Raw genomic sequence first — 12,193 nt, 5'->3', positions numbered from 1 at the left:
TTCAGATTTCCAATCCCTACGCAATGATGATTTTAACATTTCTCTCTCTCCTTCCAACCAAGATGAGTGTCTTTACCATTAGCTCCCAGTTACTCTGAGTCCACAACATAACGCTGTGGGAGTTTGCTGTGTTTGTGTTCATGTGCCAATGACGCAGGATATTAAAAGATTAAATGAGCTTGTATCAGTGAAATATCAGCCCACAATTAACTCTAAGGATAAATCACTATGACTTCTATGTTATTAGTCAGATATAGAATTTTTTTCCTAGATGTGTTATAGTTTCATCTGGAGAGTGACCCATAATGGGAACAGAAGAATTTCATGATAGCATAACACAGATACTGAACCCTTAGCAAGCAATTTAATTTAATTTTATTTAATTGCTCAGAGGCTGCATAGAGAGACTGCCACAGCCACTGTGCACACATCAACATTAATATTCAGTGACAACATAAAATAATGACTTCCATTTCTTGCTCAAGTCCTTTGACAACTCCATTGACCCAACGCTGGGTATTTTGTGTGTCTTAGTGAACATCTTCTTGTTTTTCTTTTTTTAAATTATGAAACTATGATAAAACATTTACGGGAGACTTGGAAAATACAGAACAAGTTAATTTCCACTATATTCCAATATATTTCCGCAATATATTACAATTATTTTTTAAAGTAGATAAATTAAGATTTTTAAATTGGAGTTTCAATATCAAACTCTCAATAGAATGAACATGCAGAGAAGTAGAAGGATATAGTAGACCCAAAAGGCATTGTGAACCAATTCAACATAATTAAGATTTATACAATTTTCACACAACAGTAGGAAACTATTTCTATTCAAGTTGCCATAGGCTTTAAACTAGGAGACCCTGGAACAGATCCAAGGACATAAAACAGGGTGCAAAAATTTCACAGCCCAAAGCTACTGAAATCATACAGAGTCTGTTCTCTTATCACTGTGGAATTATATTAGAAATCAATATCAAAAGGTACTTGACAATAACCCACATATTTTCAAGTACAGTGAGACATTTACTAAGAGAGATCTTGGACTCAGCTATTGAAAGCCCTTAGTGAGCATATTCTCAGAGCTCTTTGCAGGGGGGGACACTGACCCAAACACGCCTCAGTGTTCCCACATTTTGGAAATCAACTGTGTCTTAAATTTCACCACCTTGAGTATCCTACTCTAGAATAGTACTTAGCTGGTTTGGTGAGTATTTCAAAGAACTTGAATCCTTGGAATATGAAGACATGTTCATGGGTAACAGGAAACCGACTGTCTTTGTCTTGTCCCTAAAGAAAGCAGAATAAAGGAGAGAGAAATAAAAATTTAGTGAGGCTTTACACAAAACATTTACTATTTCTACAAAACATGTACTATTTTTCCAAGCACCAAATAATGCCTAAAGAGTTAAACGTTCAACTTACACATACCATACTATTTTTTTGTTTAGTTGTTCAAGAAAACAATTTGGAATGTAAGAAAATATGTTGTAACTGGCCTTTTGATTAAACCAGTGGATAGTGCTGGTAAAACTAAAACTTAAAACTTTTGAGGGGAGGACTGTACATCTGAGGATTCTTAGCTTGATGTTTAAAATTAAAGATTAATATGCTCTCTCAACAAAGGGTCCTGCATATCAAAGCTCTTCAGTTGAAATGAAGCAGAAATTTGGGACAATTATTTTCTAAATCCAGATCAACGCACCATTTTGGATTTTGATGACTATCCATCACACCATAAGACCTAGTGTTATCTGGGGGATTAAATCTTTTCATTGTGCCCACTGCTCCTTTCTCCTTGAACAGTGTTATGTACAATTTTGACATAAACCAGGATAAAGTGCTCCCAGGAATAAGTCTAAAGAATAGTGTTTAGAATGATTGTCTTTTCTCTAGTTTTGATATCTCTCTCTTTAATTAGATAAGGCCATAATTCCACAGAATGGCATTTAGCGGCTGTATTGTGGGGAACACACATCTGCTCCCTCCCTTGGGAGGAAGGCCAATTGTTCCATATGTTGGGATCAATAAAATAATAACTGCTCTGCCACTTAGCAAGCATTCACTAGACTCTCCCATTTATTCTTCACAAAAACTATGAGGTCATGGCTATTATGATTCTCTTTTTACAAAAAAATAAACTATGGCACAGGACAGACTAATAACTTTTCCAAGACCATGCTCTTTGCAAATGATGGAGTTGGAATTTTAGTCATCTGATTCCAGAGGCTGTCTTAACGACTTTGCTTAGAAAAAGAAGACAATGTATTTATTTTAATGTGTCTGTTTTGTCCTATTAGTAAAATAGCCTTTCTAAGTTCAGTTGTGTATATGGACCCTCTTCCCAAATCTTTCCAACAGCTTAAGGTTATTATTTTTTTCTTGAACGCAGGAGGAAAAGATAGGATTTTTATGTCAAAGTGAGGGAAAAAATTAAAATACAATCTCTAGTTTCTGGAGAGCATGGGTTCTTAGAAATATTGATACTGGCTTTCTTCTATAAAATACTTTCTTGGTATAACAGTTGAAAAGTTCATGAGCAAATTAGGTATGATATCTCATTGATTTGAAAGCTAGTTCAAACATATGGTTGGTTCTTGATAAATCTTTGTAAGATTGTTTGAAAGCTATTAGAAAGGAAATGAATTTACTCCCCAAATTAGAGGAAAAATGTAATGAGTTGTTACTTTACTAGTTAATCCCTGAGAAAGTAAAAGACAAAATAAAAAAAGACTACCAAAGAAAATGCTTAATTCCTACGAAACCATTCTCTGTATCTACTGGGTTTTATGCCAACCCAGCTGTTGATTTTCAGCCGTTACTGACTTTCTTGCTTTAACACAATTCTACAATTGGCTCAATCTTTCAAATTAAAGTAGGTTCCAAATTAGAAATGGATTGTGTTCTAATAGTTTATTCACTGGCAGCTTGGAAGTTGGAAAACAGTTTGCTTCAGAAAAGTAATGCGTTATAAACATTGGCTAGGTTCCCAAACTATCATAGAAAGTAATATAAACTGAAATGGAAAAATTAATATTACTTTATTTCTCAGTGTAGTGTTGTAGGTCTGTGGACCTGTACTGATTTAAGTGCAAAAACTAAACCATTATAACACAGACAGTGTACAATTACAAACTACCTAGATACTAGCATGGAGAGATAGCCATTAAAATCTCAGTGATGGGGACTTCCCTGGTGGTCCAGTGGCTAAGACTCTGAGCCCTCAATGCAGGGGTTCTGGGTTTGATCCCTGGTCGGGGAGCTACATCCAGCATGCTACAACTAAGATCTGGTACAGCCAAATAAATAAATAAAATAAATAAAAAAATAAAAATCTCAATGGTGGTTTTTCAGGTAGTGGGATTATGGAAGATATTCCTTTTTATACTTTTTACTTTGTATATTGTATTTATATTTTTTAATTTGCAATTTTGAAAACAAGGAACATTTAGTGCTTTCATATGACTGTCTATTACATACACACAATTTTACTCAGACAAAGGGTACGTCTCTGCCTTTCTTCCCTCCTCCCTCTTTGAAAACACATGGCCATTGGAACACAATGGTTGGGTGTACACTTATTGTTTCCATATCCTACATCTGCTCTGTTAACAAATCTTGTTGGCTCCATCTTCAAAACAAGATTGGAAACCACATTCAGTTATTGCTGTTGGCCAATAAATAATCATTTCTTGCCTAAATTACTTTTTAGCTTTAAACTGGTCCTCTTGTTTTCTGTATTATTTTCCTATAGTCCTTTCAAAACAGAGTTCCATATATATGTTATATATTAAAACATTTACTAATGAAAAGAGTATGTTATACATCCCAGTTCACTTGCAATAGGTCTAGAACACTGAAAAGAGTGAATGGCCATCCTTGGCTCTCTTTTTCATTGCTCTCTGTCTTGCTTGCTCCCTCCACTGCATTCAAAGCCAGCCTCCTTGCCCTTCCTTAAACACCGGTCGTTTCTGAGCCCACCCAGCCCTCTGGCAGTCACTGTTCTCAGTGTCTGGCAAGTCCCCTCACCCATCCACTCCAAACCCCTGCTCATATCCCCAGAACTCTCTCTCCCGTCTTTATTCAAATGCTGTCATATTTTCTGGCTACAACAATTCATCTCAATTAACATTTCAACAATGCTTGCTTCTCAAGCCCTTCATTTTTCCTTTGATTGGGTTACTTGTTTCCCTGTCTAACTATATGCTTCATGTATTTTCATGTTGATTGATCATCATGTTACAGAGGAAAAACTCCACATTGGCAGAGATTTCTGACAATTTTGTTTCCTGCTGTATCCTCAGTGCCTAGAATCCTGCCCAGCACATAGTACACATTTAAGATGTATTTGTCGAATGAATGAATGTGTGTAATGAAAGCATAAAAAATAGACCTAAAGGATAGAAACAAAATTCCTGGTAATGCTTGCCCCTTAGGAGGACAGGGGAAGAGATGTCCCTTTTCTTTCTTAGTAACACTTTTTTTCTTATATATAAAAATATCTGATAAACTATGACAAAACTCTTGCAGATGGATACATTGGTATTTGTAATATTAGTTTCTGAATATTTGTGTATTTTGAAAATTTTCATGAAGACATTTTTTATCAGCTTTCCAATAATTACTGGATAAAGCACATACTCCCAGCATTCCATGGAATGCCTTCTGCAATGGATACTGCCAACCTCTCCATCCTCACTGACTTCCCTGCTTCTAGTTTTCTCCATAGTCATGATTTCTTCTATCTTCTTCTCTTTTTTGCTCTAGTGGGGTATGCTGTACGTTTGTCTTTGCCTGTCCTTCCTGACCGGGTTCCTCTCTCCTCCTATAATAGAACTTTCTATAAGTGAAACATGATGTTCATCCTGCTTCGTAAAATTGAAATAAAACTGGCTTAACCTTTGTATCCTACATCCCGTGGGAAGACCAGTGCTCTTTTCCATATTTATGAGAATTCCTGATGGCTTATTAATTATGACTACCACTTTGATTTGATTTCCTGCCACTGCTGAATTAGATGACTCACTGATTCTCTAAACAACCATATTTGTTCCATTTTCTCTTCCTCATGATAAGTTAATCATGAAACCAGGTCCCTTTTTCTTGATTTTTCTCCTTCTCCTCAAAAGAGACAAATGTGTATAGACTCTTTGTTTTTTAAGTAACCGTATCATTTTTTTTTCTTTTTCTGAGTCTATTCCCATCTAGGTTATTACAGAATATTGAGTAGAGTTCCCTGTGCTAAACAGTAGGTCCTTGTTGATTATCTATACTGTGTATAGACTCTTGATAAAGAGTCAGAGCCTAACTGGGAATTGGGAGGTAGAAGTACAGAGGGTGGAGGAGGGGAGGTAATACTCTGACACACTAGTGCTTGATGGTGACAGTCTTGTTCCAAAAGAGCTCTTGGCTTTACCCACACCAGGGGCCACTGGCCAACTCTCCTCTAAAAGATTCCCAGCCTACTTCTCAAATGTTTTCTCCCTCCCTCCCATTTGTAGGCTGCTTCTAACTCCTTAAATACCAACTCATGTATTTTGCAGAACAGGCCAGTTTTGTCTTTGTCTCTTAGCCTGTTTGGCTAATGCCTAAAGGGTCCTTTCTTGTACCCACAAAAGCCCATGAAGGCGCCTTCCTCTACAAGCACAGTTCTCCCTCAGAGAGAAATTTTGCATTTGGCTCCCAGTGTAAATGTGTCTTCTTCCTGAGACACACTTTATTGTAGTGATCAGTTTGCTTGTGTGTCTTTGTCCCTAAAAGAAAGTTTTGAACATAACGTTTTGCTTTTGCTGAATCTTGGATCGTCAGCACCCAGCCCAGAGTACCATCATTCATGCTTGATGAGTAAGTGAAGACTGATCACTTTCCACTTCTTACAGGCATCTATTAGAGAGTACCATTTGATCTCAGATAAATTTGTTTCTTTTGGTTCTCAAAACTCATAAATGTGATAGAAATTATTATGGCTAAATAGCCTCCTTGTTTATAGTTCCTCCACTGTGTAAGACCTTGCTTATCCAGGGGAATGTCTCAGTAGCCATCACACTATGCAGCTATAAACTGTCTCGAGGCGGATTGTACCTTGGGCTGCCCTGTGCTTAGTAAGTCAGTCATGTCCGACTCCCCAGGGACTGGAGCCCGCCAGGCTCCTCTGTCCATGGGGATTCTCTAGGCAAGAATGCCGGAGTGGGTTATCATGCCCTCCTCCAGGGGAATTAATTGTACATTACCTGCAACCAAAACCATGCTCAGGAAAGACTCCTTTGCTGCAACCACTGGTAGTAAAAGAATCCGAGGTAAACATCTTTTCTTCATTGTCTTGCTTCTTAATTGAAGAAACCAGTGATTTGACTCTCCCTTGAACTTCTAGAAGTCCACAGTTTGGATGTTTTCTCCTAGACTTCCAAGGGTCACTTGCAGCTAATGAAAGAATTGGTGAGGAAATGGAATAGCGTCTAACAATCATGACATTGCCTGTAAGGGAGACACAAAATTCAAGTTTAAAAATTCTATTTTTTAATAACATCCCCAAATGGAAGACTGTATTACTAGTACTTTATTGAAACTAACTAAACAAAACTGTTGTTTTTAGATGAATTTTTTGCATAAAAGATATTCATTCATTGATTTATTTTGCAAATAATTGAGTTCCAACCCTGAGCCAAGCACTTTTTAAACAGATGGATGTGTGCAAGTGAAAACACAAAATTCTTGCTTGCATAGAGCTTACCTTCTTGTGTGGCTGACAGATGATAGACAGATATATGATAAAATTCAGCTAGCAATAGATTTTAGGAGGATGAATAAGACTGATGAGAGCAAGGTGCTAGAGATAGATGAGGGCAAGGTCTGGAGGCTATTTAAATAGTGTAGTAAGGGAAGACCTTCCTGAGAATACAGACTATGAACAGAAACCTGCACACAATGAAATAATAGAATACTACTTTAGAATGGGAAGAACATGAGCTTGTAGAGACGCGGTTCCGGATGGCTTCTTGAGCCTCATTCTAGAAGAACGTGCCCATCCACAGCCCCTCATCACCTGAATGACCACAAATAATTGAACTGGTTGCTGCCAACTGGCCTGAAATGTGTGTGTTTGCTTTAGTTGGGCAGTCATCTCTCTCTGTTGAATGAGAGATGAAAGCAAGGCAAACAAGTGGAAAGAAGTAAAAATGTCTTGGGACTTCCCAGGTGATCCAGTGGCTAAGATACCACACTTTCACTGCAGGAGGTGTGAGTTTGATCCCTGATCAGGGAACTAAGATCCCACATGCCTTGAGTTGCAGCAAAAAAGAAAAAAAGAAGTAACGCCTGTGTGGGAAACAGGAGTTTTTTCTCCTTCTCTCAAGAGCTTTATGTCTTTAGTTTCCGAGGGTTTCCAACTCAATTTCTATCCATAAAGGCCTCCTAATAAACTATTTCCTTGAGGCAAATCATATCTCCAGTCCTTAGAATGAAAGCATCTTGAGTAAAAGAGCTTTATTTTAGGGCATCTTGGTTTGTCTGCATCTCACATCTAACACTCTGCTAACTGACCTGGGGCCCATCATTCAGCCTTTACTTAGACATCTAGTTATTACCACTGGGGCTAATGACACTGACCTCATGGACTGGATTCATTTTCTGGTGTACTTAATGAATGTTTGTTGACTCTATTCTTCTCATCACAGCTTTGCCATTAACTAGCAGGAAAGTGTAAGAAAGTCCAGCATCATGTTTAGGTTTTCAGAGTCCTAGAAGCACAATTTTCTCTTTTTTAAATTTTGTGACCCATGTCTGTAGAACACAAACAGCAAATTATATAGCTATTACAGGAAGTAGAGGCTGCCCTTGCTTTTTATAATATGGAAGAGCAGAAGATCAGATTTTAGGCAAGAGTCTGTGGGGGAGTTTAAGTTCAAATCCAACTGAAGTAGTTAACTGCAAATACTATTCATAAATTATCTTTGAACATTTCCTTTGGCCATGATACATAACTTTTATAATGATCTAAGAAAGATTTACGACTATTGACAAACATAAAAGTTTCTATTTAAGAGGATTATAAAATAATCTGTTTATACCAAATGATAGGAAAATACAACAGAGGAAATTATACCAACAATTGCAAAGTTAAGTTTGCTCTTATATGAGACCTATACTCCAACATGACTGACCAGAAACTAAGTTCTTTGTTTATGTCCCTGGGTCACAAATAATCTGTATTCTTTAGTGTCTTATCAATAGAAGGGAAAGAATGTTCCACATGACATCATGGGATCATCAGCGCCATTTCAAAGATTACTGTCAAATGAAGTTTATTTGTCAGATAAGGGTAGGAGCAGATTGAAGAGAATCAGAGGTCTAGCAATGCTGGCAGAGAAGGCAATGGCACCCCACTCCAGGACTCTTGCCTGGAAAATCCCATGGACGGAGGTGCCTGGTAGGCTGTAGTCCATGGGGTTGCTAACAGTCAGACACAACTGAATGACTTCACTTTCACTTTTTACTTCCATGCATTGGAGAAGGAAATGGGAACCCACTCCACTATTCTTGCCTGGGGAATCCCAGGGACGAGGAAGCCTGGTGGGCTGCCATCTATGGGGTCACACAGAGTTGGACACAACTGAAGTGACTTAGTAGCAGCAGCAGCAGCAGCAATGCTGGAATTTCTGGGTAAAGAGTTGTTTCTTGCATCTTCTTTGTAGTAAATTATCTCTTCCCTTCAAACTGTGAGATTGGAGAAGACTCTTGAGAGTCCCTTGTATAGCAGAAGATCAAACTAATCAATCCTAAAGGAAGGCAACCCTGAATATTCATTGGAAGGGCTGATTTTGAAGCTGAAGCTCCAATAGTTATGCCACCTGATGTGAAGAGCCGACCTGTTGGAAAAGACCTTGATGCTGGGAAAGATTCAGGGCAAGAGGAGAAGGGGCAACAGAGGATGAGATGGTTGGATGGCATCATCGACTCAATGGACATGAGTTTGAACAAACTCTGGGAGACAGTGAAGGACAGGGAAGCCTGGTGTGCTGCAGTCCTCTGGGTTGCAAAGAGTCGGACATGACTGAGCGACTGAGCAACAATCTCTTTCCTAATAGACCCAAGGTGAGAATTCCAAGGGCAGGAGGGGTGAGAGCAACATCTCCATGAGATGGATTGGGTTTCATACCTGCCAAATGCTTGCACACTATCACCGATATGTCCAGGAGGATTTAGTCCCAAGTGATTTGCTCCCAGACCCAGCTTGATGGTTCCCTTTCTTAAAGTGAGACACACCTCTAATTTCACATTGTCCCTTCTCAGAGTATAGGTTTATATTATTTTGTTTTCAAAAGAGGATAAGACAAGTTGCTTAATCTCTTTGGGTCTTATATCCTAAATGGTAAAATAAGGGGATGATCGCTCAAGTTCTTCACTAGCATCACATTCTTATGAATAAGTTGCAAGTATGAATTTGCCTATTGGCAATATCTTACTAAAACTGCTAATAAAAACTTTGTACTGAAGTTAAATAATATTTTCCTGACCTATCAAATGTTATCAAGACTACTACTGGGAAAGGTTGAAGGCAGGAGAAGAGGATGACAGAGGATGAGATGGTTGGATGGCATCACCGACTTAATGGAAATGAGTTTGAGAAAGCTCTGGGAGTTGGTGGTGGACAGGGAAGCCTGGCATGCTGCAGTCCATGGGGTCACAAAGAGTTGGACATGACTGAGTGACTGAACTGAACTGAACTGAAACATCATGGAAAATAGTTTTGAAGGAGTTTTTTATGTCTGGAGTAAGGCAGTGGTTTTCAACTAGGGGAAATATCCTCCAGGTGATATTTGGAATGTCTGAAGACATTTTTGATGATCATGACCAAAGGGGAAGAAGCAGATACTTTACTAAACATCTTACAATGGACAAGACAGACTCCTATAACACAGAGTTATTCATTCCAAATGTCAGGAATTCAGAGGTGGAGGAAACCTGGAGGAAGGATATATTACACGTCTGTATCTTTTTTTTCCCCACTAAGAGAAGGTCTAACTTCTAAGTTTTATTAAATAACCAACAGACAGAATAACTCAGATCCATAGCTGTACTTGACAACAAGGAAAAAGACCCCGATTGGAATCTATCTCCAGCTTTGAAGTATAGGGCCCCACACTAGAGAGAGACTGCTTTAACAGAAAAAAACAAACAAAAAAAACCAGCTGGAGATAGGACATGTTCCATTGCTAAGCTGCTCAGTAACTCTAAATAGCCTTGCCTGAAGCCTTTGACAGAGGATATTAAGCACTTTGAGTATTCAAGTATGTATCAATTTTATTTGAAAATGTTATATGTAGGCAAGTTCGAAAACTTGAATGTAGAACTTATTGAGTTGCCCAAAATCTCATTTGGCTATTTCTCTAATCAAGGAAAAATCAAAATGAACTTTTTTGGCCAACTCAATATTTTTCACTCTCCTGATTTCTAATTTCATGTATAGTCTTCACAGTCAAAATTCTTTCCCGTAAAAGGTGAGAGATTAGATTTTTTAAAGAATGTATCAGACATTGACTTTTAGTCTTGAAGTCTCCAACCTGCATATAGTAAGTTGAATTATGTGCAACATACATTCATAAAGGACAGTAAAGATCTTCTAAAACATGGATAAGAAACAGTATCTGCCTTGGTTATATGTTTGTTAGATGCTGTACTAAGCACTTAGTTTATTATTACAACCAGCCATCACCACCTGAGACAGGTGCTGTAGCACTTCTGAATGAACAAAATGAGGCTTAAAGATTCCTTATAACTAGCTCTAAATCAAGCGGTGGCTAATGAGTGTCAAATCATTGGCAACCGTATTTGTCTGACTCTGATATCCGTACACTTAATTGTTGTGCACTACTGTTCTGGATTAATAAACGAGCACTCCATTTGACACATACCCATTTGGTGTTCTATTACCTAGCATTTAAATGCTTGAAGTGAAGAAAGGGGAAAAAGCATTCTTTTTCATATGACTGATTTCCACATATCCGTCATCTTGAACTTCTCAGGAATAACTGGAGATAGTTTTAATGTTGTTAAAATATGAGAATTGAAGATGTTAAAGAAATTTTTGCCTAGGGATTCAAAACTTCTCTATCTTGGCCAAATAGATCATTTGGATTTTTCCATAGCATCTTTCTGTAACGAGAACCTTTTGGCCAACCCAATACCAGGAAAAAAACCACACCACTGTTAATACCAAACTATGCACTTATGTGAGAGGCACACTAAGCCAACTGTTTAACAGATAATGGCAAAGGTGGGCAGAGCCCCAAATAACTATAGGCAGTCAGTACCTTCGTGTTCTCTCACACCTGGGGCTGAATCAGTGGCAACAACACCATGAAGGGCTGCTGGAGATCGTCTGGGCACTTCTTCAAGGTTCCCGAGGTCTGTGTCTTCCTTTTCCTCTCCTGATTCTCCTCCTGAGCCTGGGGTTCTCTGACTACTCAATGTCAGCTTCATCCGGAGGGCTTGATTCTCTTTCTCCAGCTTGTGGATCTCTGCCCGCATTTCCTGGATAACTTTCATGAGATGGATATTCGCGGCCATTGCCTCTTTTCAGGTTCTCTGGTTGCTCCTTTGGGGAGAGAGGTCAACATTTGCTTATGAACCAAATGCACTATCTGCCCAGTGGAACAGGTTGACCCCGCCCCTAAACTTTCCTGAACAATAGATATCACTCTTCTGTATGCCATCTTTCAGCACCTGGGGAGTTAGGCTATCAAGGGAGGTAAAGGATCTCCATGACTTATTCATCCTGGGTTTTGTTTTTCAGAACAGAGCTTTTCTTTGTATCTTTCATTTCATATCAATCCACAGTTCTGGAATATTGCTTTGGGTCTACAGAAGACACTCTGAAAATTTCCAGCAAGGAACAGAATTTCTTGTTTCTGTCATGAACTCATCATCCGAGCAGCCACTCAAGTTTTTTCTCTGTTGCTATTTCTGGTATCAGATGTTTCATAGAATTGCCAACTGTCATGAGCACATCAAAGTGGGCACAAAAGAATTATTCCTTGTCTTTTCTGTAGAATATACCATAGTTTTGTACTTTTGGGATAAATTATTAATTTTGACACCTCCTGATTAGGTGTCAAAACTTAACTAACATAGGAAGTCATATGAATTGCAGTGAGATTATGTAAATGAGATGTCAATAATTATACCTTAA

At 38.4% G+C, this 12,193-nt stretch overlaps 1 protein-coding gene across 1 annotated transcript; it reads right to left on the bottom strand.

Moving 5' to 3' along the window:
• Nucleotides 1-1,184: 1,184 nt before the first annotated feature.
• Nucleotides 1,185-11,571, bottom strand: LOC122698871 (putative coiled-coil domain-containing protein 195). The gene is made up of 3 exons (XM_043910550.1): nt 11,316-11,571; nt 6,237-6,480; nt 1,185-1,296 (listed from the first exon to the last, which is right to left on the bottom strand). Exons 1-3 carry the CDS (start codon nt 11,569-11,571, stop codon nt 1,185-1,187), a joined length of 612 nt encoding a protein of 203 aa, XP_043766485.1.
• Between the last annotated feature and the right edge of the window lie 622 nt (nt 11,572-12,193).

The sequence above is a fragment of the Cervus elaphus genome, chromosome 8 (genome assembly GCF_910594005.1).
Source record: "Cervus elaphus chromosome 8, mCerEla1.1, whole genome shotgun sequence".
NCBI classification, from domain to species: Eukaryota; Metazoa; Chordata; class Mammalia; order Artiodactyla; family Cervidae; genus Cervus; species Cervus elaphus.
The sequence above is the reverse complement of the archived record's forward strand: the minus strand, read 5'-3'. Positions and strand labels throughout refer to the sequence as shown.